Source organism: Triturus cristatus, chromosome 10 (assembly GCF_964204655.1).
Source record: "Triturus cristatus chromosome 10, aTriCri1.1, whole genome shotgun sequence".
NCBI lineage: Eukaryota > Metazoa > Chordata > Amphibia > Caudata > Salamandridae > Triturus > Triturus cristatus.
In genome coordinates, this window is record NC_140593.1 from 1149270101 (window position 1) to 1149297965 (window position 27865).

The window sequence follows — 27865 nt, forward strand, 5'->3', positions numbered from 1 at the left end:
CTTCAAGGTATGTAGGTGTGGAAATAAATGTATCTTCAAGGTATGTAGGTGTGGAAATAAATATATCTTCAAGGTATGTAGGTGTGGAAATAAATATATCTTCTAGGTACATACATGTGGAAATAAATATACCTTCAAGGTTTGTAGGTGTGGAAATAAATGTGTCTTCAAGGTATGTAGGTGTGGAAATAAATATGTCTTCTAGGTAGATACATGTGGAAATAAATATACCTTCAAGGTATGTAGGTGTGGAAATAAATATATTTATTTCCACACCTACATACCTTGAAGATATATTTATTTCCACACCTACATACCTTGAAGGTATATTTATTTCCACATGTATCTACCTAGAAGACATATTTATTTCCACACCTACATACCTTGAAGATATATCTTCTAGGTAGATACATGGGGAAATAAATATACCTTCAAGGTATGTAGGTGTGGAAATAAATGTATCTTCAAGGTATGTAGGTGTGGAAATAAATATATCTTCAAGGTGTGTAGGTTTAGGTGTGGAAATCAATATTTCTTCAAGGTATGTAGGTGTGGAAATAAATATATCTTCTAGGTACATACACGTGGAAATAAATATACCTTCAAGGTATGTAGGTGTGGAAATAAATGTATCTTCAAGGTATGTAGGTGTGGAAATAAATATATCTTCAAGGTATGTAGGTGTGGAAATAAATATATCTTCTAGGTACATACATGTGGAAATAAATATACCTTCAAGGTTTGTAGGTGTGGAAATAAATGTGTCTTCAAGGTATGTAGGTGTGGAAATAAATATATCTTCTAGGTAGATACATGTGGAAATAAATATACCTTCAAGGTATGTAGGTGTGGAAATAAATATATCTTCAAGGTATGTAGGTGTGGAAATAAATATATCTTCGAGGTAGATACATGTGGAAATAAATATATCTTCAAGGTATGTAGGTGTGGAAATAATTATATCTTCTAGGTACATACATGTGGAAATAAAAAGACCTTTAAGGAATGTAGATGTGGAAATAAACGTATCTTGAAAGTACGTGAACATAGAGTTCAGAGCAGTAAATCAAAACGTACCTATATATGCTCAGCTTGATGATATTTTGGTTGTTGGTTCTATGGAGTCACTCTTTTTGTAGGTCAATATTCTGGAAGTGCACATTCACAGCCTGTAAACTACATTCAGAAGAGAGATGAAAAGTGAACTGAAAGAAGAGTCCTGCAGAAGGACCAGAGTAATGCAAGAGTTAGCAGGCACATCCTCTGCCTTAGGGGACAGCTGCACGCCTTCAACCTTACACCTTCTCTTCTGGTAAGAGGATAACCTCAGGGAGTCGCAGGTTGTGTCTGCTAGGCCTTTGGCGCCCCAGTGCCTCTGTGGACTGCTTGGACCAGTACCTGCAGAGCCAGAGTACACAGTACATCCATCCTGCATCTAACAAAGGGATGGGCAATGTTGGCCTTTCTTTCTTGTGCATCAGGCATAATTCTTGTGAGTCTGTGGGTTTCACAAGTGGTTGCGAGGAAGTGCGTTCACATGAAAATCTGGACATCCAGTCCTACTTTCCACCAGCTATTTACAAGGTTAAATTATCTCACAAGATTAGATGATGCGGCCTTCCATCATGTTCATGTCCATCCATTGTTACAAGGCGTTTGGGCTGGAATCAACTCTCCTGCAAGAGAAAGATACGCAGTTAGGCAGTTTGCTTAAGTATAAGAAAACAGAAAATGACCAACCTAAACAAGACAAAGATTATGCTTCCATATCAAGCACACGTTGTGTATGGGTTTAGCTGTAAGTAACCGGTGGGCATCTGGTATGGTGATGTGCGCATGCCCAAGGAAGGACTAGTCTTAGAAGATGCTCTCCTGTACACTGGAGGACTCTCCTGGATGAAGAGGGCCTGGGGCTGTGTCTCTCAAATGATAGAATGTCCTGACAGGGTGCTCAGTGGCAATGAGTTCAGAAAGTGTAAGGAGCGGCCACTGGTGAAGTCTGGATGAACATAGTCAACCGCAGTTTCACGGCACCTGAACGAAGACCGACAAACTCCACCCTATTCCCGTAGTAAGTGCTCAAAACCGTATAGAAATTAGTGTTTGCACAATGGGCCTGATTAAGAGGTAGATAGTAATGGACAATCCAAAAAATTAGTTAATTCTCCATCTGTAGCACCGTACTTAGGCTCTCATTACGAGTGGCCTCTCATTTCCGATGGAGCCAGTGGGTACAAGCTTCATTAGAACTATGAGATCAACAGAAACACAGCAGATCTCTTAAATTTCACATGGAGTAGAAATTTCCATCTGAAAGTATGGAGGAAATTGAGGAATTACTGCGGGAGTTGACCCGGGATTACCAATTTCCTGGGTAGGTCCTCAATTTGTATTAATCCCTCTGGGCACAACTTGTAATGGGTGAGATTTTCCCCACCTTAGATTTACTGATACCCTCAGTATCTGTACCGTTGGGAATGGGGAAAATACACCCCATTTACCAGATCACTCATAATAATGGCAATATTTTGCCCACATGACAGAAATGCCCCCTAGTGGAGAGTCCTTCAACTCCGGTCAAGGTTCAGAATTGGATTCATCAGACATGCGGTTGATTACCCGCCCTGGCTTCAGTGATTGGTCCACCACTTTGTCATTAACGCTCTGGAAGATCACCATGGAAATGGTAGGGGGTCTTTAAAGGAAAGGTAAGTGTAAGCACCTTGACATGCTTGGAAATCCAGCAATATATGTGGGCAGGGAAAATGAGCTGCCTATCTGGGGTCACGTTTCTAGTACCCTTTTGTGGGGGTGGATACTGCCAACAGTGGATCTTGGGGGATTTTTGGTGGAGGTTTTCTCCTCACCAGGCAGATGCAGCTACTGTGGTGGAGAAGCCTCAGTAGTGGAGGAGCTTAAGCTTTTCTCAAGACTCAGTGGTGAGATCGCTGCCTTCACCAAGTTGTTGGTGCAGAAGCCCATGGTGCTGGTCAGTGGTCATGACTCCTGATGCTATGAAGCCAGTGTCAGTTCACTGTGATATCTGGCATTGCTGTTTCACTGAGTGCAAGGCTTGATTCTGCAATCGTTAATATTGATCACTGTGCACTAGGCTGCTTTATCACACGACCCCTGCACAGCTGAGACACTTATGCATGCAACCGACGTGTGTACCGAGTGATGGGGCGCTAACATCATGAGTGGATTCTGCACCCACACTTGCTCTTGATACAGCACTATTATAAAATCCTCCTTTTATTGTCCATGGGGAACCACTCCAAATTCCTCCTCACCTCCCACATGCCTGCACCAGGCATGTCAGATCCATTCCATCAGGATGGCTCAGTGAGTTAAATGCCTGCTGCTGAAATGTGCATTGACATGCATGTAACAAGTTTAAACCTCACAAAGCTGACTGAACCATCCATCCTTTTGTAGTCGATAAATGTAGTACCCTTAAATTGGGTAACAGTAACATATGTTATTTGCAGTGCTTAGAAGCGGCAGACGTGCAGCAAGAAGCTCTACATACCAAACTATTAGTAATAGTCCACCTCTTATAATGTGTGGTTATATGTGTATGGGCTTCACAGTTGAGTGGACGAGATTACCTTATAAGGTCCTCTCAGTACACATATGGACCACCATCCCGCCAGCCATTTGTAGCACTTAGCCCTTTAGATGCTCTGCAGTGTATTTATGTATTAATCAGGGACAGATTTTCCCCGCCTCATTAGAATGGATCACCCTGAGGCTTAACTTTGTGTGAAGGATTAGGAGCTTACAACAGATGAATGCATGGGAAGCGTTAAGCACAGTTTTAGGCGGCTAGCACACTCATGTTTGACATTTCAGTTTGGAAACAGTGTGAAGGATTATAACTTTTCAAACAGTGGCAGGGGACACGATTCGCTTAATTCCACAAGGTATATGTCTTTGGAGAAAATTCGGCTAAATTCAAATTTAGAAACCTGCTGTTGTTGTAAACGTCATCACAAATGTGCTCCGAAGTAAGTTACCTTCAACTCTGAGCCAATGTTCTACAGAAGAAACGTTGTAGTGAGGGTGTGTGACGGTGGAAAGGGATGCTTTACATATTCAGGGAAGGTTGTGAAAATTAAAAAAACAAGATAATTCTAAGTATACATTTCTGTTTTTGGGGGCGGGGTGGGAATAATGAATCTTCCATATTAAAGTGCATTGGTCACAATTAGCTAGTGATCCAGAATTCCCACTGTTTGCAAAACTAGTTCATTTGTTTATAGTTCTGTGACATTTTGTGGGAGCAAATCGCAGACCGTTTTGAGAAATGTGTGAATGCCCTCCAATTTAGGTGTTTGTAGGGGCTCCCAAACACACAAGGGATTCCACGCATTTGTTAGGCCCTATACTCTCTACTTTCATTCGATTTACACCTGAATAATTGTAGTGCACAATTATGCAGGTGTAAAATATTTTACACCTACTATGTACACTTTGGTGAATTCCAGTAGGGTAAATTCGGACATTTTCAGCCCAGAAAATAAATTTGTAGCCCAAAATACATTTACAAACCTACCTCCAGGTCTTTTTGCATGTGGTGAAAAACAGAGTAGTCTATAAGCTTGTCCTTATAGACTCCTTTTATGCAACACTACAAGAGGACTAAGCACGGGTTAACTTAGTGACTTTTGTGGCTCACTGTGACAAGGATTGTGGTTGTTGCTTGAGAAGGGTTTACCCCACATTCGACCAATAGCCCAGTTTCTTACAATCACCTAGCTTGGGAGCCTAGTGATTGCAGCCTTTGGTTCTCCTTGCCACCAGATGTAAGTCTCTGACGACCAGGTCTCACATACTATTGATAATTGGTGAATTAATTGTTCTATTCCACTTCTCCAGCAGGTTTATACCCCTCATAGAGTACATCTATTTTTATTTCTCTGGATGTAATTGTAAAACAACCCGATTGCATTTAGGATCAGCAAATGAGGTCCCACTGTTTACCCCAAGTTATGCTAATGTCAACCTATTTCCTATATTCACCCAAGGCCATCACTGCTCCTACCCTAAGATACCCATCACTATTTTTAGGATGACCCGGCATTTCTCAGTTCTGATGAGACCCAATAACTACTGAATGGGTCGAAACGTTGTTGACACTATACCAACCAGTAAATCAGAGTAAATCAGAATTGTGTAAAAGGTAAAGGAATGCAAGGCCCATGCACTTGAATATACTCAGAGCCACTGGAATTATGTGATTGTGCGGCTGCAGCGATTTTCGATTAATTATAGATTTGCCTCATTTGCCACATAATCCATCCTCTGCTGCATAATTTGCAGATTTTAGCAAAAAATAATGTTTGATTCTAGCTGAAAAGGTTCATAAGTTACTGAAAACTCAGCAACACGTGCTGTCACGCAGTGGAAGGCTCTTTATAACGCTTGTCTGGTCGCCTTTCTGTTGCTGTAAGGGTATTAACTGGTTCTAATAAGGTGCAACCAATCTGCTGACAGTGTTAATAAGTGTAAACATTACAAAACAATGAAGTCATATTATTGTAAAATATGCCACATCATCCCGCTTAATTAGCTTTTTCTTGCAGCATAATTTACTTAACTCTGCCGCATAAATTGGCCCTCCCCTGCTGCATAATTCCAGTGCCCTGAATATATTCAGAGTTGTTTGTTGTTGAAACACACAATTTGTTATTGTCACTTTCTGTACTTTGTATATTCTGGTGTTGTGGTTCACCTGGGACACATTGCACTTTAGTAGTCATATGCTATTGTCAATTTATTGACTTGAGTTGTCCTTGAAGGAAGTGGTGTTAATTTATTGCATTAATTTAGACCATTAATTATTGCTGATGAATCATGATTTGAAGATGAATGACACCAACTAGAACCAATGTTTTTTCCAATAATAGCATAACCAGGTTCCCTTGAGTTTAAGGGTTGCTCTTGTTAACAAGATAAAGCTTTCCTGAATCGGAGCAGGGTTGGGGCAGTTCCGGTACATACAGGGATGTTGTTTATTCTAGACCCTGGGTGAAGAGATAGAGAAGAACTGTTTTTTTTTTGTTTGTCTTTTTACTTTTGGCACCTCTTTGCCTTACGCCTCTGAGAGCCATCATAGAGTAGATGGTGAGCTTGTCAGCTTGATATGCGGCAGTCCAGGTTGTTATGGTTTTGAAGCTTTATCATGATGTCTCTGGTTTTGAAGGTGATGCGAGCCAGCAAGGGGAACCGATGGCGGTCCAGCAGGATGTGGGTGATGTGGTCATATATATTCAGGCCCCCGAGGAGATGTGCTGCAGTGTCTGGGATGGCTATGTTCTCTCTTGTATGTTTGAGCTCTATGTATCCATTCCATCCTTTTCTGCACGCTAACAGTTTACATCCTTCGAGTCTGCTACCTCTCTTCATACAAAATTGCACTCTGCACCAAAGTTTGAACCTTCTTATTCTAGGTGGTACCAAACTCCAAGCTCTAGTTTGCAGTTGTCTTTCTTTCTTTCTTTCTTTCTTTCTTTTCTTTCTTTCTTTCTTTCTTTCTTTCTTTCTTTCTTTCTTTCTTTCTTTCTTTCTTTCTTTCTTTCTTTCTTTCTTTCTTTCTTTCTTTCTTTCTTTCTTTCTTTCTTTCTTTCTTTCTTTCTTTCTTTCTTTCTTTCTTTCTTTCTTTCTTTCTTTCTTTCTTTCTTTCTTTCTTTCTTTCCTCCTTTCTTTCTTTCCTTCTTTCTTACCACCAGGTTTCTGTTCCCTGCTATTTTCTCTCAGCTTGCTTCCCACACAACTCTATTCTATATTGTGCCTATCTGGTCTCTGCCTTGTCTATCTCTTGTCCCTACTTGTGTCGCTCAGATCTCCTCCTGTCCTTTCTCTGCTCCTTGCATGTGTCTTTAAGCTTTCTTCCCACCTTGTCTCTGTGACAACCTTATGTCTCTGCTCTCCACGAGCCTGTCTCTGGCTGCTGCTTGTGTCTCTCGGTTGTCTTCCAACCCTATCTTTACTCCCAGCTGGTGTCTCCCATCCAGAACGCCTCCCATCTTTCTCTTGTCTCTGCATGTGTCTCTCATCTTTTCCCTATCTAGGCCTCTGTTCTCAGCACTTGTCTCTCATCTCTTACCTCTGATTCAGGTATTGAAGCTTCAGAGACCAGGGTGTGGATTATGTGTATGCTAGGGTGTGTCATTCCTGTTTACATGTATATACTATCCTTTCCACATAACTTTTACTTGCCAAGATACTTGGTTTGAGCATCACATGTGTAACTGGACGTGTGCTGCACTAGCAGCCCTCAGCATGTGAATGTAACCACCGTATGGACAATACATTACGGCCCGTATCTTGCGCGCGCTTCGTATCTGCGAGCATATTTTTCACTCAGATGACCTCCCATGTGCAATACATCTAAAACACATACTTTTCATGAGAACTTTTGTGTTACACATGGAAAAAGTGTACCTTTTGCTCAACCCTGGTGTTTGCTTTGGTGGGTGCCTGTCAGATCTCCTCCCTAACTCTCGCGAATCTATGTTTTTGTCTTTTACCCATTAAGTCTCTCAGCCCTTTGAAGTCTCAGACACCCAGCCACTGATGGTGTATTTGCTTCCTTTTGATGCCTCTCGCCTCTTGCCTCTCTCAAGTCTTTTGAGGCTTCAGATCCCCAGGAGCGGATGTTGTGTCTGCTCTGCTCCTGTCTCTCAGCTCTCGCTTCTCTCAGACCTTTGAAGCCTCAGGCTCCCAAGGGCGGGTGGTGGTGCCTGCCCTGCTGGTGTCTCTCAGCTCTCGCCTCTCTCTCTCAGGCCTCTGAAGCCTCAGGCTCCCAGGTGCGGGTGGTTTGCCTGCCCTGCTGGTGTCTCTCAGCTCTCGCCTCTCTCTCAGGCCTCTGAAGCCTCAGGCTCCCAGGTGCGGGTGGTTTGCCTGCCCTGCTGGTGTCTCTCAGCTCTCGCCTCTCTCTCTCAGGCCTCTGAAGCCTCAGGCTCCCAGGTGCGGGTGGTGTGCCTGCCCTGCTTGTGTCTCTCAGCTCTCGCCTCTCTCTCGGGCCTCTGAAGCCTCACACGCCCAGGTGCGGGTGGTGTGCCTGCCCTGCTGGTGTCTCTCAGCTCTCGCCTCTCTCTCGGGCCTCTGAAGCCTCACACGCCCAGGTGCGGGTGGTGTGCCTGCCCTGCTGGTGTCTCTCAGCTCTCGCCTCTCTCTCGGGCCTCTGAAGCCTCACACGCCCAGGTGCGGGTGGTGTGCCTGCCCTGCTGGTGTCTCTCAGCTCTCGCCTCTCTCTCTCAGGCCTCTGAAGCCTCAGGCTCCCAGGTGCGGGTGGTTTGCCTGCCCTGCTGGTGTCTCTCAGCTCTCGCCTCTCTCTCGGGCCTCTGAAGCCTCACACGCCCAGGTGCGGGAGATGTGCCTGCCCTGCTGGTGTCTCTCAGCTCTCGCCTCTCTCTCTGAGGCCTCTGAAGCCTCAGGCTCCCAGGTGCGGGTGGTTTGCCTGCCCTGCTGGTGTCTCTCAGCTCTCGCCTCTCTCTCGGGCCTCTGAAGCCTCACACGCCCAGGTGCGGGAGATGTGCCTGCCCTGCTGGTGTCTCTCAGCTCTCGCCTCTCTCTCAGGCCTCTGAAGCCTCACACGCGCAGGTGCGGGTGGTGTGCCTGCCCTGCTGGTGTCTCTCAGCTCTCGCCTCTCTCTCTCAGGCCTCTGAAGCTTCAGGCTCCCAGGTGCGGGTGGTTTGCCTGCCCTGCTGGTGTCTCTCAGCTCTCGCCTCTCTCTCTGGCCTCTGAAGCCTCACACGCCCAGGTGCGGGTGATGTCCCTGCCCTGCTGGTGTCTCACAGCTATCGCCTCTCTCTCTGGCCTCTGAAGCCTCACACGCCCAGGTGCGGGTGGTGTGCCTGCCCTGCTGGTGTCTCTCAGCTCTCGCCTCTCAGGCCTCTGAAGCCTCAGGCTCCCAGGTGCGGGTGGTTTGCCTGCCCTGCTGGTGTCTCTCAGCTCTCGCCTCTCTCTCGGGCCTCTGAAGCCTCACACGCCCAGGTGCGGGTGGTGTGCCTGCCCTGCTGGTGTCTCTCAGCTCTCGCCTCTCTCTCGGGCCTCTGAAGCCTCACACGCCCAGGTGCGGGTGGTGTGCCTGCCCTGCTGGTGTCTCTCAGCTCTCGCCTCTCTCTCGGGCCTCTGAAGCCTCACACGCCCAGGTGCGGGTGGTGTGCCTGCCCTGCTGGTCTCTCTCAGCTCTCGCCTCTCTCTCTGGCCTCTGAAGCCTCACACGCCCAGGTGCGGGTGATGTCCCTGCCCTGCTGGTGTCTCACAGCTATCGCCTCTCTCTCGGGCCTCTGAAGCCTCACGCGCCCAGGTGCGGGTGGTGTGCCTGCCCTGCTGGTGTCTCTCAGCTCTCGCCTCTCAGGCCTCTGAAGCCTCAGGCTCCCAGGTGCGGGTGGTTTGCCTGCCCTGCTGGTGTCTCTCAGCTCTCGCCTCTCTCTCGGGCCTCTGAAGCCTCACACGCGCAGGTGCGGGTGGTGTGCCTGCCCTGCTGGTGTCTCTCAGCTCTCGCCTCTCTCTCTCAGGCCTCTGAAGCCTCAGGCTCCCAGGTGCGGGTGGTTTGCCTGCCCTGCTGGTCTCTCTCAGCTCTCGCCTCTCTCTCTGGCCTCTGAAGCCTCACACGCCCAGGTGCGGGTGATGTCCCTGCCCTGCTGGTGTCTCACAGCTATCGCCTCTCTCTCGGGCCTCTGAAGCCTCACACGCCCAGGTGCGGGTGGTGTGCCTGCCCTGCTAGTGTCTCTCAGCTCTCGCCTCTCAGGCCTCTGAAGCCTCAGGCTCCCAGGTGCGGGTGGTTTGCCTGCCCTGCTGGTGTCTCTCAGCTCTCGCCTCTCTCTCTCGGGCCTCTGAAGCCTCACACGCCCAGGTGCGGGTGGTGTGCCTGCCCTGCTGGTGTCTCACAGCACTCGCCTCTCTCTCTCAGGCCTCTGAAGCCTCACACGCGCAGGTGCGGGTGGTGTGCCTGCCCTGCTAGAGTCTCTCAGCTCTCACCTGTCTCATGCGTTTGATGCCTCCGACTCCCAGGTGAGGGTGGTGTGTTTGCTCTGCTAGTGTCTATCAGCTCTGACAGGAAATTGAACCCTCAGATATCCATGAGTGGGTAGAGTTTCTGCCCTACTGGTGTCTCTCAGCTCTCGTCTCTCTGTCTCACGTCTCTGATGCCTCAGATTCCCAGGAGTGGGTGGTTTGTCTACCCTGCTGGTGTCTCTCAACTCTCATATATCTCATGTCTCTGACACCTCAGACTTGATGGATGTGGTTTGTCTACCCTGATGGTGTCTCTCAGCTCTAGCCTCTCTTATGCCTTTGAACCATCAGACTCCCAGGGGTTGGTGGTGTGTCTGCCCTGCTGGAGTCTCTCAGCTCTCATCTCTCTCATGTCTCTGCCACCTCAGACTCCCAGGGCGGGTGGTGGTGTGCCTGGTCTGCTAGTGTCTCTCAGCTCTCGTCTCTCACATGTCTCTGATGCCTCAGACTCACGGCTGGTGGCATGTTTGCCCTGCTAGTGTCTCTCAGCTGTTGCCTCTCTGGGGCCTTTGAAGTCTGAGATGCCCAAGGGCAGGTGGTGTGCCTGCTCTGCTGATGTCCCTCGGCTCTCGTCTCTCTCATGTCTCTGAGGTCTCTGACACCCAGGGGCGGGTGGTGGTGATTCCCTGCTGATGTCCCTCATGTCTCAGACGAATCATACTCCCAGGAGCAGGTGGTGGTTTGTCTGCCCTGCTGGTGTCTCTCAGGTCTCGTCTCTCATGTCTCTGATACCTCACACTCATGGGTGGTTGTGTGTGTGCCCTGCTGATGTCTATCAGCTCTAGCCTCTATCTCCTGCTTTCGAACTCTCAGACTTCCAGGGGCGGATGGTGGTGTGTCTGTCCTGCTGATGTCTCTCAACTCTTGTCTCTCTCATGTCTCTGACTCCTCAGACTCCCAGGGCTGGTGGTGGTGTGTCTTCTCTGCTGGTGCCTCTCAGCTCTCACCTCTCTCATGTCTCCAACGCCTTAGAATCCCAGGTGCGGGTGGTGTGCCTGCCCTGCTAGAGTCTCTCAGCTCTCACCTGTCTCATGGGGGAACAACCTTTACAACGCAACTTTTACAACGCACTACCTTTACAACGCATTTTTTACAACGCATAATCCATTACAACGCATGACATTACAACGCATACTACCATTACAACGCATACCATTACAACGCATAATATTACACTACACTATCCAACACTTACCCTACTGTTGCACCCCCTGGAGTTAGAATAGTAATTTTTACCCCTATACTATCCAACACTTACCCTACTGATGCACCCCCTGGAGTTAGAATAGTAATTTTTACCCCTATACTATCCAACACTTACCCTACTGATGCACCCCCTGGAGTTAGAATAGTAATTTTTACCCCTATACTATCCAACACTTACCCTACTGTTGCACCCCCTGGAGTTAGAATAGTAATTTTTACCCCTATACTATCCAACACTTACCCTACTGTTGCACCCCCTGGAGTTAGAATAGTAATTTTTACCCCTATACTATCCAACACTTACCCTACTGTTGCACCCCCTGGAGTTAGAATAGTAATTTTTACCCCTATTCTATCCAACACTTACCCTACTGTTGCACCCCCTGGAGTTAGAATAGTAATTTTGACCCCTATACTATCCAACACTTACCCTACTGTTGCACCCCCTGGAGTTAGAATAGTAATTTTTACCCCTATACTATCCAACACTTACCCTACTGTTGCACCCCCTGGAGTTAGAATAGTAATTTTTACCCCTATACTATCCAACACTTACCCCACTGTTGCACCCCCTGGAGTTAGAATAGTAATTTTTACCCCTATACTATCCAACACTTACCCTACTGTTGCACCCCCTGGAGTTAGAAAAGTAATTTTTACCCCTATACTATCTAATACTTACCTTAAATGTAATTTAATACTATGCGTTGTAATGGTATGCGTTGTAAAGGTAGTATGCGTTGTAATGGAAATGCGTTGTAAAGGTATTTTTTAAAAATGCGTTGTAGTGTCATGCGTTGTAATGTCATGCGTTGTAATGGATTATGCGTTGTAAAAAATGCGTTGTAAGTGCATGCGTTGTAAAAGTGTGCGTTGTAACGTCATACATCCGTCTCATGCCTTTGATGCCTCAGACTCCCAGGTGAGGGTGGTGTGTTTGCTCTGCTGGTGTCACGCAGCTCTTGCCTCTGTCAGGAAATTGAACCCTCAGATATCCATGAGCGGGTGGTGTGTCTGCCCTACTGGTGTCTCTCAGCTCTCGTCTCTCTCTCATGTCTTCATGTCTTAGATGCCTCAGACTCCCAGGAGTGGGTGGTTTGTCTGCTCTGCTTGTGTCTCTCAGCTCTCGCCTGTCTCATGTTTCTGACACCTGAACTCGCAGATGGTGGTGTATCTCTGCTGCTGGTGTCTCTTTGATCTAGCCTCTCTTTATGCCCTTTTTTTAACCCTTAGACACCCTGGGGTGATAGTGTGCCTAACCTGCTGATGTCTCTCAGCTCTCATATATCTCATGTCTCTGACACCTCAGACTTGATGGATGTGGTTTGTCTACCCTGATGGTGTCTCTCAGCTCTAGCCCCTCTTATGCCTTTGAACCATCAGACTCCCAGGGGTGGGTGGTGTGTCTGCCCTGCTGGAGTCTCTCAGCTCTCATCTCTCTCATGTCTCTGCCACCTCAGACTCCCAAGGGCAGGTGGTGGTGTGCCTGGTCTGCTAGTGTCTCTCTGCTCTCGTCTCTCTCATGTCTCTGATGCCATGGACTCCCAGGGGCGGGTCGCGGTGTATATGCCTTGCAGATGTCTCTCAGCTCTTGTCTCTCCCATGTCTCTGATGCCTCAGACTCGCGGCTGGTGGGTCATGTTTGCCCTGCTGGTGTCTCTCAGCTGTTGCCTCTCTAGGGCCTTTGAAGTCTCAGATGCCCAAGGGCAGGTGGTGTGCCTGCCCTGCTGATGTCCCTCGGCTCTCGTCTCTCTCATGTCTCTGAGGTCTCTGACACCCAGGGGCGGGTGGTGGTGATTCCCTGCTGATGTCCCTCATCTCTCTCATGTCTCGGACGAATCAGACTCCCAGGTGCAGGTGCTGGTTTGTCTGCCCTGCTGGTGTCTCTCAGCTCTCGTCTCTCTCATGTCTCTGATGCCTCAGACTAGCGGGAGGTTGTGTGTCTGGCCTGCTGATGTCTCTCGACTCTTGTCTCTGGTACCTCAGACTCCCAGAGGCAGCTGGTGGTGTGCCTGCCCTGCTGATGTCTCTCAGCTCTCGTCTCTCTCATGTCTCTGATGCCTCAGACTAGCGGGAGGTTGTGTGTCTGGCCTGCTGATGTCTCTCGACTCTTGTCTCTGGTACCTCAGACTCCCAGAGGCAGCTGGTGGTGTGCCTGCCCTGCTGATGTCTCTCAGCTCTCGTCTCTCTCATGTCTCTGATGCCTCAGACTAGCGGGAGGTTGTGTGTCTGGCCTGCTGATGTCTCTCGACTCTTGTCTCTGGTACCTCAGACTCCCAGAGGCAGCTGGTGGTGTGCCTGCCCTGCTGATGTCTCTCAGCTCTCGTCTCTCTCATGTCTCTGATGCCTCAGACTAGCGGGAGGTTGTGTGTCTGGCCTGCTGATGTCTCTCGACTCTTGTCTCTGGTACCTCAGACTCCCAGAGGCAGCTGGTGGTGTGCCTGCCCTGCTGATGTCTCTCAGCTCTCGTCTCTCTCATGTCTCTGATGCCTCAGACTAGCGGGAGGTTGTGTGTCTGGCCTGCTGATATCTCTCAACTCTTGTCTCTCTCTTGTCTCTGACACCTAGGACTCCCAGGGGAGGGTGGTGGTGTGCCAACCCTGCTGGCGTCTCTCTGCTCTCATCTCTCTCATGTCGCTGATGCCTCAGCTCCCAGGGGCGGGTGGTGGTGTATCCCTGCTGATGTCCCTCATCTCTCTCATGTCTCAGACGAATCAGACTCCCAGGAGCAGGTGCTGGTTTTTCTGTCCTGCTGGTGTGTCTCAGCTCTCGTCTCTCTCATTTCTCTTATGCCTCAGACTAGCGGGAGGTTATGTGTTTGACCTGCTGATGTTTCTCAACCCTTGTCTCTGACCCCTCAGACTCTCAGGGGAGGGTGGTGATGTGCCTACCCGGCTGGTGTCTGTCTGCTCCCATCTCTCTCATGTCTCTGATGCCTCAGACTCCCAGGGGCGGGTGGTGGTGTGCCTGCCCTGCTGGTATCTCTCAGCTCTCGTCTCTCTTGTGTCTCTGACGCCTCAGACTCCCAGGGGCGGGCGGTGTGTCTGCCCTGCTGGTGTCTCTCAGCTGCCACCACTCTCAGGCCTTTGAAGTCACAGACTTCCAGGCGCGGGTGGGTGTGTTTGTTCCCTGTTATTTTCTCATCATTCCTCCTCCTTCCGTCTCCTCTTTCCGCCTCGTGTTGTTCCTTGCCTGCTATTTATATCCACCCTAATCCCTCTACTTGTCAGCGACAACACCTAGAATTAGCAAAGTATTCACCACTTAGCTCTCACGCAGCTCGTCGTTTCTAATCACAGACGCTTTGGTTGTCACTTCTCATTCTTAAATGTTGTTATCAATCTGTAATTCCATCTTCATTCGCCGCCTCCTCACTTCCCCTCATTACCTCACTCCCCATTCATTTCAGCCTGTACCTCTCCACTCTATTTTCCTATGTCTTTATCTTAGCTCGAATTCCTCCTGTTTGCCTGTTTCCCCTTTTACTTTATCTCACTTATCTTTTGCTACTTGTCTCCTTACCACATCTGCCTCCTTAATCAGTGGCCCCTGCCCCATCTGTCTACATACCACATCTCTGGGTCTCCTTACCACTTCTGCGTTTCTTTACATAATTCTTTGTATCCCACCACACGTCTACTAAACACACTTCACTGGCTACCCACCATATCGTTGTTGCCTTACCACATTTCTTGCCACCCCACATCTCTCTGTCCTCATTTCTGACTCCTTACCACATCTCTCTGCCTCCCTACTGCATCTCTCTCCTTACCATAACTCTCTCTCCCACCCACATCTCTCTACCAGAAATATTTGTTTCCTTATTGTATGTCTGTCTCCTTTGCATATTGTTCCGCCTCCTTACCACACCTCTCCTCTTACCACACCTCTCGCCTTATTTCTCAGTTCCTTGTCCCCCACCCACATCACTCTGCCTTGTTAATAATCTCTCCGTTACTTACCATTGGTTGACTTGCACTTTGCTCCTGTTTCCTTGCTTCTTATTGGTCAGCTGCTTCCTGCTTCTTTCTGACCCTGCAGTGGAGCACGGACCAATTACAGTTTACTCTCTGTGGCCAGTGTCCTTCCACTGGCTTCGCTCTTCCAGATGTACTTCTTTTTTAATTTTACAGAAGCACTCTCAAAGAGTGCATGCGTCTGCAGTCTGTCCATCCTCCCCCACTGTCCGTTCTTTTCATGACTTCCTCCATCCATGGTCTTGCCCAAACTTCCCTCCCCCACAACCATTGTGCGGGGCCTCCTCCTCCCGCTGTCTCATTTTTTGCATCCACCCTCTTGCCTCCAATCTTTACCTTCCACCAATTCATCTCCACTTTACCCCCATCGTGTTGCATGACTGTCCTGGCCCACTAACCCTCCCCCATTGCTGCCCTTCACCCCCATGGCCTTCCAGTCCGCCACAAAAAGAAAATTAACAAAGCCAAAGAGTTCTCACAGAGCTACTTAGCTTTGTTAATGTTGTATGACATGTTGCACAGTCGATGCCAGCCATGCCATTGTGCTATGTTTTTACTTACTTTAAGCTGTGTTCCGGGTAAGCCAGTAAAGCCATGTAATTACACCCTCCTTTAAAATACATCCCATGGCTGTAAATATATGTTACAGTTCCTCACCTAGTTTACTAGTGAATTCTCCCCAGGCACCAGACTGGTTCCGGAAACTTTTTTCAGCAGAACCTCTGCGTGTCAGTTGAGGGCACCGTGCGACTCTGTAGCAACATGGTCTGTAGCATCTGGTACCACCCCATAGAAATACTTTAACCAAAAACCAGTAGGTACATATTTAATACCTTTTGAAATGCTAAAAAGAGGGGCTCATCCCCTACTCTAGAGCATATTGGAAGCAGCCAGTTTCACTGGAAATGCTTTTGGGCCTTATTTGTAGTTTCACCTAAACTTCTACTCGCTTGAGATTAATTTATTAGCTTCATGTTTTACGGCACAGTTTACCATGACCAGAGCAGTAATATGAAGACGCCATAGTGGCTGCACTTCTCTCACATGCTGTAACTGTGTGCGCATTTACATGAAGAATTACGGGTGTTCTGTTTCTCAGTTCAACAGATATTAATGCAGTGGGGGCAAGCCGAGAAATTGATGAAGATTCAAGCCAGAGCCGAACCAAGGTGTGCCTTGTCTGTAGAACCATAGGACGAGCTTAACCATTGAAACACTTTGCATGTCGGTTACCGAACAAATGCCATTTAAAAATAGGATTTAAAAAACTTTCTGTAAAATGCTAAAAAAGTTTCTTTATTCATTATGTCTTCCAAATGAATAGATTAGATTGTCTGCATCGAGTGACATTTATTGAAAGTTATATTTTGTAAACAAAACTGCAATAGGGAGGATAGGAGGGCGCGCCTAGGGTGCTTGGTCTGGCTCTGCTGGGTCTTGCCAGTCCCCAGGGCACCAGGGCCAGAGGCAGACATTTGGCTCGAGGCAGGATGAACCATGCTTTTCTTGCCCTCCTCTGGATGCCATGCTTTGAGGTTATATTTCTTGAATCCTTCATTGCTGCGTCTGGTGGCTCAGTGGACTGAAGCATCCACTCCAGGCATCTGCGTTGGACCTCTTGATCACAGGTTTGAATCCCAGCAGATCACCTCAGTCTTTCATCCTTCACAGGTTTATAACCTGAGTACCATTGAGTTGAGCAACAATAAAGATCTGTTATTCAGTGCCAAGATGCCCCAAGACATAAATGTACGCTTTACAAATACACGTAATGTTTCGCCTTTGTTTACATCATGCTTGTTAACTGGCCTAGTGAATAACAAGAAACACTGCTAGTAGAAAGGTGATAGTATGATCTGGTAGTATGATCTGAGTGACCACAGAGGCACAGTGACCCTGCACCTGATTGACACTGTATCCTGCTTATGTAGAGGGTTACAGTCACTGGGCCCCATCCGTGACGGTCTGTAGGAAGGTGGAATCTGACTATATGGTTGCCCCCAACTTTTTGCCTGGTATTTGGATGGTTTTTGACTAGTCTGGCTGGGATCCTGCTATCCAGGACCCCAGCCTATCTGCTTCCTCCCTAAAACTGATGTGAGTACCCTAGGTACCTTCCAATTGGATACTGAGGACACCCTTCCAGCCCCTTGTAGATGGTACCCTAGGTACCTAGGGCATGGGTCCCTCAGAGGCCTACCAGGGGCTGCAGCACTTATTGTGCCACCACTGGGACAGAAATGACACCACCAGACCACTACTGTAGTCTGGGTAAGGTGGTGCTTGCACCCCTTACAGGGATATAGGTACCCTGTATCCCACCTATGTACAACACATGTATTCTCATTGGTCACCCCTCAAGCAGGCCTTGCTAATCCTACAAGGCAGGGTGCTGAGATATGTGTGAGGGGGGACCCCTACCTGAGTAGGGCCCCTCTGCAACCCTCACAAAAATCATTGCTGGGTTGTTTGTAGGGTAGCCATACCATATACTCTTAACCGCATTATAAGTATATCACGATAGCGTGATAACTTGAGAATGGCTACACAGAACCATATCGTGTTTGGTGTCAAACATGTAGGAATCATACCCCCAGTCCAGCCATGGGCATGAGGGCCCGATTCCCCCCTGCTAGAGGGGCGATATGGGAAAAGCGGCAGAAATTAGACACCAATTTAAAAGTGCACACCGCCTGGAACCGGTTCAGGGGCATCCTGCCCCTCACCCAGGTGGGAAACACAAAAAGGGGAGAGGGTGTAGCCACCCTTTCCCGCCTCAACTCTCATTGGTGGGCTCTGATATGGACCCTCCCCTAATCTCTTGGATAAAGGTGAATACTGTGTCCCCAGAGCCTCAGATTAATCTTGGACTTTACAGACTTGCCCTTCAATGAGCTGCTGCCCAGCTGACTGAAGAAATCTCCCTTGGGGTAAAGGAGTTACCCCCCTGCTTGGCAGGCACCTGAAACACTGCAAGTGACCCAGTTGGAACTTCGCTGCTCCTTCGGACATTGATGACTCCTCTCAACCTTGTGGTGGGTTTCCTAGCATCCCAGAGGCCAGTGAGTGTGCCCAGCAAGTCTGAGCACCGTGGACCACGTGGGTGCCGAGATCCCCAATACCCCAGGACACTGGCCACCTCTTGCGTAGCACACGACCCTGACCAGTGGAGAAGTTGTGCTTCGGCCCAATATTGTGCCAGCCTCTCAGCAGCAACTGTGCCAAAGATCAGTGCCCTAGCTCACTCCGGTGGCCCGTGGGCACCCTTTTACGCACTCCAAATTGCTGCCTCCCGCGGTCCCTTGTCTCTCGACTTGTGGGCCCTAGCGGAGGTCAATCTTTACTTTTAAGAGTTCCCCTGGTTGCTCCAGGTCTGCTCTACAGTCTCCTTGAAAGAGACCTCGCTCAGATCTCGTGGGTCTGCACCAGTAGCTGATTTGTTCATCTTGCGTGGGTTGCAGTTGCCAAGGCTTAGTGGATCCAATCCGGACACTAACACCGCAGCGACCCTCATCTTTTGTCGGACAGTTGTCCTCCAGAATCTGGCCTTCCTTGAAGCCTCCCGGAGCCCGTGGCTGCAGATCCAAGCTACACCTTTTTCACTTGAAGCACCCGACATTGAAGGGCTCTTTTCTTGAGCTCCCTGGTCATTATGCTGTGACCCAGACTCTGTCCCCTCTGCTTTCAGGTTCTCCGCTACAAGATCTACAACTTCATTCTTCACGACATCATCGACGCTCTTGGCTAGCAGCAGATTTGTACATTTTCCCATTGAAAATCAGCCCGCGACCCGACATCGAAAACGACCTATGCACCCGGCTTCCCTGGGGCAGGTAACAGTGGTACCTCAGTACTCTCGTGGTAGTGGGCTCCTCAAGAGCTTAACTCTAAGTTTGTAACTTTGAACTCCTGCTAGAAGTGTCTTTAATCTTTTAAAATCAAACCGCAACATTCTCCATAGGCTTTAATAGAGATCCCGATAGCAGCTATTACCACTGCACGCGCCTCCCGTGGGTCCCCTTCCTCACCACTTGGGGTGAATTCTTAAGGGGCCAGCGATCCTAAATGCCCTAGGCATTGTCTGTAGAATTGTCGTGGTTCTTATACCACTTTTTTAATATATGGTTTGGTCCCCCCCTGGGGCCCTGTGATTCCAGTGCTATTTATTGTATCTATAAATGCTTGTTTGAATTGTAACTTTACCTCTAGCCTCATAAAGAGACTTGTGGGATTCTGTTTAGAATAAATACATATATTTTATATATATACCTGTGTGGACTACTCTTTCATTTGGTCATTCAAGAGGTTATCTATGGTAAAACAATAAGCTTAACACTCCAAGACTTAGCCTGAAGGCTGCTCTCCACAGCTACCACTAGGATAGCTTTCTTTAAAGGTTGTCTTTAACCTATCACCTTAAGAGTCGAATTGGACTGGTGCAAGGTGGCCACTATAACTAGTGACCAGCATATGCCAGGCCAATTTCTCACACTGTCTAATGGCGTGAACGAAGGAACAGAGAGTGGTGGTCCCGCAGATACTGTGTGATATAATACAAGGTTGGGTTTGAGATCACTAAGGACACTGTGGGAGTGTTTAACTGAAAGAGGAGCAGACACTACCCCCCCCCCTTCCCAGCACACACACAGACTCTAGGACAGGGGACTCACAAATATTTACTAAAGGGTCACAGGTAAAGCTTTAGGGTTTGACCGGTGGTTGCATTGGTGGGGAAAGAGTGGTTGGGGGGAGCAGTCATAGACGCAAACTATACGCTTTTGTCTGTAGTGTACTTAAGACATACATTTTTGTATATTTTGTTATTTCCTCTTCTTCTTGTGTTTTACAAACCAGAGAAAATAAGTTGAGAAAAGTTCACCTAGGAAAATAATCCTGAAATAAGACAATGATTTACGTTTTAAAAATCATGTGTTAATTTCCTCTTATGTAAGTTTCTGTAGTGCACCTCATGTGTATTGAATTGTATCTTTACATTTCGATAATAAAACAAGGAAGCACTCCAACATGAAAATGGCTGCTTTTACTGGTTTAGGCTTCAAATAGCAATGGAATGCCCAGAAGGAGGCCCTCAGGAAAGGGCATGGCGAGCCGCTTGTGGCCCCCGGGCTGTACAATGAGTATCAGTGCTCTAGGACATAGTAACAGAGAGCTAGTGCCAACAATGGCCATCTCTGATTGTCTGACAAGCTGAAGTGCAACACACTGCCTGGAGGCCCCACCATGGCTGTAGGGTTTAATGATCAAAACATAGCGAGGCTTGGGGCCACTGCTGTGGCCAACTTCAGAATTATTCTAGTGTCAACTCTGCTCTCTTTAATTTGTGAGCAAGCTTCGCCCTCCTATCCCTGCTATCATCCCTCCTGCCCGCTACCTCCCTTACACCTCGCACAAAAAGATAACAGGGCTACCCTGTATTCCTCAGAAACTGGGTTTATGAACGAAGCATAAGTACAATTGTTCCTACAGAAATATTTGAAAAATCTTCTGCTTAGAATTATTAGAGCACCTCTTGAAATGTGGATTACTCAGTTTTATGTCTGTTGGATAGCGCTACAACTAAAAATCTGCTATAAAAGTTTGCTTTGTTATAACATTCTGCACTCTTGGTGCTTTTAACATGAAATGCACATAGATGATGGTGTTCCACTCTCTTAGAATTTAAGCAGAAGATTTTCCAAATATTTCCAAAGGGACCAGGGTACTACCAAAGCTCCCTTGCACCTGGCAGCAGGGCCGCACAGCCCCTCCACAGCGCCTATCTGAGAGATTGGAAAGAGCCTGTGCTGCGTGGCATCTTGCATAAATGACAGAAAAGAATTGCATGTTGTTGACTGAATATGAAAGCCATCGACAATATTGATTCCTTTTTATGCTGCAATCGATGCGGCTTGCTTGGTGGAGTCGGTATGGAGGGTCGGGTTTAATTTGAAAAGGATGGCTGTATTGATCAACTGTGCTCTGTGATTGGGTTGTGTCTTCTGATCCTAAAGATGAAGAATATCTCATGACTGAGGCTTCCCTGTGCGAAGCTTCACCACATGACCTTAGGATTATCCGATGACTTTGCCACTGAAACTTGATTTTGGTAAGGTAAAAAATGCTCCCGCTTCTAGGCATTGCTTGATTGGAAGAACCCCAATAAAATGTGGGGGGTCTCTAAAGGACATCAGATCATTGCACAACTGCCAAGGGCTCACTCAGGGAAGGCATACGTTTTAGGGGACCAAACAGTGGTTATGAAGATTAATCACAGAGCTACTGTGGTAAAAACCAGTCAATAAAGTCCCGAGACCTAACAAGGTTCAAGCTTTATAGTGATTTCTAAACACCCTGTATCTTTCCTAGACTATGAAAATATGGGAATTTTATGAGAAGGCAAAATAAAATCAAATACATTTGAGGTTTTTGGATGGAAAAAAAGCTAAATCTATTTTTATCTCTTAAATACTCCCTCAAAATAGTTTTTGAATGAAATAAAGCTTTACCCACTGGTGAATTTGGGTGAATCCTCCAACTTTGCAACTTCACAAAGTTTCAAAGTAATAAACTTTGCTCAACCTCACCAGCACAGTTTAAACTTTACAAGCGTCTAGGAACTGCACAAGCTCGAGCTATGATTCCTGAACATTACAGCTGAACCCCTGAGTTTGCAGTCTCTTTCAATTGGCTAAGCAGCTATTAGCTGGAAACTGCAGCTATATGTAAAGAATGTATATAGGAGAGGTATAGATACAGGCCACAACTCCTGCGATAGATGATCGACCTGCCATTGAAAAATCTGATGATGTCAAGGTGCCACCAGATAGCAGAAACCACTCGAGATAGTATTTGATGATGCCATGGTGCCATCAGATAGCAGAAACCAGTCGAGATACTATCTAATGATAACAGGGTGCCACCATATAGCAGAAACCAGTCGAGATAGTTTAATTGTTCCTGGACTTTCTAAGTGTAGCCTACCCCGGACCTGTGTCTCCTCCAACCAGGATCATAGTGTTTATTTAGTGTAAAAAAAATAACATATGCCACCTATGCTCTGTCCTTGCAGTGTAACTTGGACCACGTGCTATACATTGCAATAGCGATATATTTCTACATCTTTCTGAATTCCAGCATACCAGGTTATCTCACTCTGCTTCTCTCAGTGCTTTAGCACCTCTCGAGTCACTCACTCATGCCAACCACACCCCCACACAGCCCTGCCACGTTTCCCAGGCTCTTGCTTAATATGTTGCTCCAGTCCAGGTTTGTTTTTTTCTTTGAATTCTGAGACTTGTGGTCTTATTTATTCTATTATGAAACAGGACTGCATGTCCCAGAATTCAAATGAAAACATATGCACTGGTGCAGCACACCATGCATGGACACGCGAAACTTGACACCTATGCCCACATACAACACCTGTTCAACTAAGCACTCCCAACAGTGTAGAATACGACCCATCCGATAACTCAGTTTGGCGCCAAACAATGTGGTGTGCGGCACTACACAAATACGATTATAATCAGTGCCACATTGCTAGGCTTAAGATCAGTGGTAGCTTTACTTCACTTTACGTACGCCACGGAATAACATAAACAAGGCGAGGTGCAGAGGAAATATTCAAGCACGCTGCACATTTGGCCTATGCAGCTTGGGTGAACTTCACTCAAGCTGCATAGCCCAAATGTGCAGCATGCTTGAATATTTCCTCTGCACCTCGTCTTGTTTATATTATTGCGTGGCGTACGTAAGTCCCAGTACGTCAGCTACGTGAACTCCCGCACGCACAGTGCGTCGGTGCAGCACGCCGCGTCCTCTGACCTCTGGCATCTCCACGCAGGTTTCTGTAGCGTGTATAGGTTGTATAATGTTAGAGGGGGAAGCGGACGGAGCGGAGTGGGCTGTCACTGCAGCACTTAGGCCCCCTCCGCACTTCTGTGCTTAGGAAGGGACGTGCTGATCCTCCGCATCGAAATGAGATAATAACCCCTTAGGAGGCCGCTAGCCTGAGGAGATGAGTGACAGATACCACCCCTCTGTCTGCCGCTATGAATGGGGCTCGGTGATTTCTGGATAAGTGTTTGTTGCAAGCTGTAATTCTTACAACGATATATTTATCTTTCTCACTGTTATTTTCCTGTCTTTTCAGAAGCCTAATGCCCAACACGCTGGATGGCCAGATCACCATGGAGAAGACTCCCAGCTACTTTGTCACCAATGAGGCACCGCGGCGCATCCACGCAATGGCCAAGGGTGTCAAGCTAATCGTGGTGGTGCGGAACCCTATTACCAGGGCCATATCAGACTACACTCAGACCCTCTCCAAGAAGCCAGAGATACCCACCTTCGAGGTGCTGGCTTTTAAGAACCGGACACTGGGCCTGATCGACGCCTCGTGGAGCGCCCTACGAATCGGCATCTATGCCCTGCACCTGGAGAGCTGGCTGCGGTATTTTCCGCTATCACAGATCCTGTTTGTAAGCGGCGAACGTCTTATCGACGACCCTGCTGGCGAGCTGGACAAGGTGCAGGACTTCCTGGGCCTGAAACGGATTGTCACCGACAAACACTTTTACTTTAACAAGACGAAGGGGTTCCCGTGCTTAAAAAAGCCTGAGGACAGTAGTGCACCCCGCTGCCTGGGCAAATCTAAGGGGCGGACTCACCCCAAGATTGAGCCTGAAGTCATTCACAGACTGCATAAGTTCTACAAGCCATTCAATGCTATGTTTTACCAAATGACAGGACAGGACTTTGAATGGGAGCGGGAGGATTTGGACAAGTTAAGGAGGGACAGAAGATAAGCTTCACCTCGGAATACTTGCAATGAAAGTTGTGATCATTGGGCTACCCCAGATTAGTGACCAGGCTAGGATGGCATGTGTCATGCAACAACCTGTGATTGTCTCCTGTGTCCACTGGGAATATGGATCTGGCCCCTTCGTGTGCAGTCAATTTATTTTTCAGCTGTTATTCAACTCTTGCATTTGGCTGCAAGAAACAGAAAGAGGTTTGCTGGGGCAGCTGGTTTTTGGGTGTGGGTGAGGTAACGGCTCATGGCTAATGACTCTTCTGCAAGTTTGTCTTTGGGTCTCTAGAATTCAACCATGTTAGCATCTCGTGGATGATCAGGGAGAACTGAATACAAGGTGATGGAAATAAAACAAAATGCCTGGAAGTCCCACATCTGCCTGCACTGTCCCGTCCCTTCTCTTTGCCCAGCCGTAACTCTTACTTTCCCTTTCCAGTGTCTCCTTATACATCCCTTTAACTGCCCCTCTTCCCTTCCGTTGTGCCTTACCTGCCTTATCCTAGACTTATGGTTTCTCCTCTTCTGCCTCTTTTGCCACCTCCTCACCTGCTCTCCTTCCATCTAACAAGGCCTTGCATGACCATAGACCTCTAAAAGTGCATTTTTCCAAACTGGACTGTCTAGAATCTCTAATATGGTTAACACAATTGAGGGAAGGATTATCTTGAGTAATCGGCTGTAACATTCACTGGTGTTCAGCATTTGTTATGAGAATTACTGGTTGTGAAATAGGATGTCTGCAAGATAGTTTATTTACTCACTCTGAGCTCCAAAATGTTTTACACCCGATTTACATATTGTTAGCATTGTTAGGGGGAGGGGGGGGGGTGGAAGGATCGCAGTCACAGATGCTTGGATCAGTGAGTTGGCCTTTTCAAGTTAATCAGTGATGGCACACTCATTGCTCGAGTTTGGGTCTGCTGCTTCTCTACGGGTGATGTGGTAGGATTGACTTTCAGGAGAACTAAGAGTTGGAGGCATTGGTCTGATATTCTCCCACTTTGGAAACATATGCAGACATGGGCGAAAAGGGCAGTTGCCCAGGCCACCATCTTCCAAGCACCCCCCCTGGAAAAACTTTATCAATCGCCCCTATTTCTCTACTTCCGCCTCTTTCTTTCTGTTTGCCATTACCTCTTACTGTCCCTCTCTACAGAGTATTATTTTAAGGATTTGGGGGACCAGAGTGTTTCATATTCCAGTCTAACAGTGCTTCTTAAAGCTTAGCATATAATTCGATATTGTCTGGCACCATGAAGCCTTGTAATAGCACAAAATGGCTAATGAAAGTTGTTTGAAACAGGGAGCCCCGAAATGTCTTGCCCAGAGCCCCAAAAGTGAGGCAAATGATAACTGGATTTAAACAGACCTTGGACAGTTATGCCAAGACAAATTGGCATTAAAAAAATCAAGCTTAAGTTGGATTATACAGTCCACAGGTTTAGAAGCTGTTGGATGGGTGGCTGTCATAACAGTGTCTTGCTCCAAGTGACTTCCTTTTTTGTCCACTTTCAGAAATATTAGTATTGTGCTACCGCTCAAAGTTCCCTGCTCTGTTGCTCTTCAAAACTCCTGCTCAGAAAACCCCAGCAGTACAAGATATGAAGATCAGTACAGGCCGTTCAATACTGCCACCTGCCTAGTAAAATACTCAATGACAACATGTTTGTTCATCCCCATTGCCTAAAATCTTAAAATAATCTTAAATTATGCTAAACATAATTTCTAAGTAGTAACTTTGCTATCAGGTTTGACTGATCAAGAGGCTCACTTTTTCAAAGGAAAGCTAAAAAGTATTAATATTAATCACAAACATCACAATGCACAGTGAGGACTGCGAAAAGTCTTGGAGGTCATTTTGGGTTTGGACGCTTAACCACCAGACTGCTGGTATAGCAGAGATATTGTCTCGACAACCCCCAAAACCGGATGTCCCTTGTGCTGAGGGAAGTTTACCCTGAATAGCCTCCTCCTGCATTAAAGAAGTTACTTCTTGGAAAAAATGTTGCAGTATGACCAGCAAACCCCAAGATGGGGTCTGTTTCAGGGACCCGCATTAAAAATTAACAACATGATGTGGGAGTTGTTTGTCAGCCTAGAGAGGGACATTTTAAAAGTTTTCTGTGCACGGCCATCCTGATTGACTTGGCAGTTCGTGCTGGACTGTTCCCATGAGGTACAGGGCAAGACTGATTTCCATATGGCCATGTCTAAACTGGGGTGGCATGGTGAGCAAAAGAACAATGGATTTAACCCAGATCTCATGACTGGGGTTGAATGTTTGATTTTTCTGCATTCTGTCCATCATCTGTTTGTCTTTTGATTTTACTAGAGGTACACTAGTGGAAATGGTATCCAACAGCCCACCTTAATTTGACCAGCCCAACCAATGACATTTCTGACTGTTTTAAGCCACCCGCCACAAATTTCTGACATCATCTAAAGTGAGCCACAAAATAGGAAGAGGGTGGACATAACTTTCACCTTTTAGGGCCTGTGCCTCCTCTGAATCACACCATTACCTGTCTTTCAAACATCTTGCTGCTGTATCCTAGTTTAGTGTATTCTGGGTTTACTGAACTGGGTGTTGTACAGCAGTGAGGCCTTTTGTCTGTGTTCTGGGGCAGTCACTGCACACTAGACAGCCTCGCGGCTCATATTGTTTTACTGCTGGTATCCCAGGGCCGCACAATGGTATTGTTCTTCAAGTGGTCATCCCATTTACTCAATTTGAGCACTTGCTTTGGTTTCTATGCTTTCTTCCCATCTCCCTCTCTACTTTTTTCTATGTGCCCTCCTTTTTGTTTAATCTTTATTTTCACTATCTTGTCTCCTGTCATTTACTTCTCTTGTATTCTTATCTGCTCTGTCTTCAACCTTCTTTCCCTATCCATTCATTTTATTCACTCTCTAGCAGCTGTTGTCTGCTCCTCTTGCTGTGTCCCTTCTTGGCCCCCAGACACAGTCCACATGACCATTTGCACCATTTTCTTCCTTCTATTGCTCTTTCTCTCACAGAGTCCCTTTAACTCTTTGTTTTCCTTCGATGCCCCTCTTTACGCTCCCTTGTCTATTAAATGAAAGAATATTCCTCTAGAGATAAGTTTTTACCACATCTGCAAGTTGCAGAAGGTGTGTCTGTTACTGGCCCTATTCCAAGTGCCACTCTCGTGGTCCCTCCTGCCAGTAGTACACCTGGTGGCCCTTCTGTGAAAACTGTTTTTTTTTTAAGCATTTGCTTTTCCCCAGTCCCGGACAAAGATGGCACCTGAAGGGTAGTGCTGTGAAGTGGTGTTTTGGAGTCACTTGGAACAGCTAAAGGTTTAATGAATTTTAGATATTGGCACCGCCGCTAAAATAAAATTTCTTTGCATTGATGTAAACTGTATTTATGGTATGCGAGGCTTACTGCAACCCTTTGCTGGGTGCAGGTGTTCAGGGGCAGAGGGTTATGTTACCTAATGTTGAATTTGTAAAGACGCGTCGATTAGGCTGCTTGTCTAATGACCCTGCTATTTCTTGTGTAAAAAACGTTCATTCAATGGCTCCCTTCTAGACAATCCATGGAGAGAACAAACTGTGAATCCTGGGGTAATGTGTTACCAGTGCTCAACTCAACTTTTCCAGATCAGTGGCTTCTTCAGGACTTGAATTCACTTTGGAACTGCTTCAGAACCCAGAACTGCTTCACCACCCGGAACTGCTTCAGAGAACTTCATGCTAAGACTAAGAACCCTAGGAGTTTTGATCTCTGAAACTAGCCTACTTATTGCAGAGACCCTTTACTGTACTAATAAAGAAAAGCTATTTTCAGACAGTAATTGTTGAATTTGTAACA

The 27865-nt window shown here is 47.1% G+C and overlaps 1 protein-coding gene across 1 annotated transcript in view; it reads left to right on the forward strand.

The window, feature by feature from the left end:
* Positions 1–27840, forward strand: part of LOC146796789 (uncharacterized) — a 459504-nt gene extending 431664 nt beyond the window's left edge. Inside the window, exon 2 of the mRNA XM_085629508.1 lies at positions 23365–27840. Coding sequence (XP_085485634.1) covers positions 23365–24019 — 655 coding nt within the window. The 3' untranslated portion in view covers positions 24020–27840. The remainder of the gene's footprint in view (positions 1–23364) is intronic.
* Positions 27841–27865: the final 25 nt, after the last annotated feature.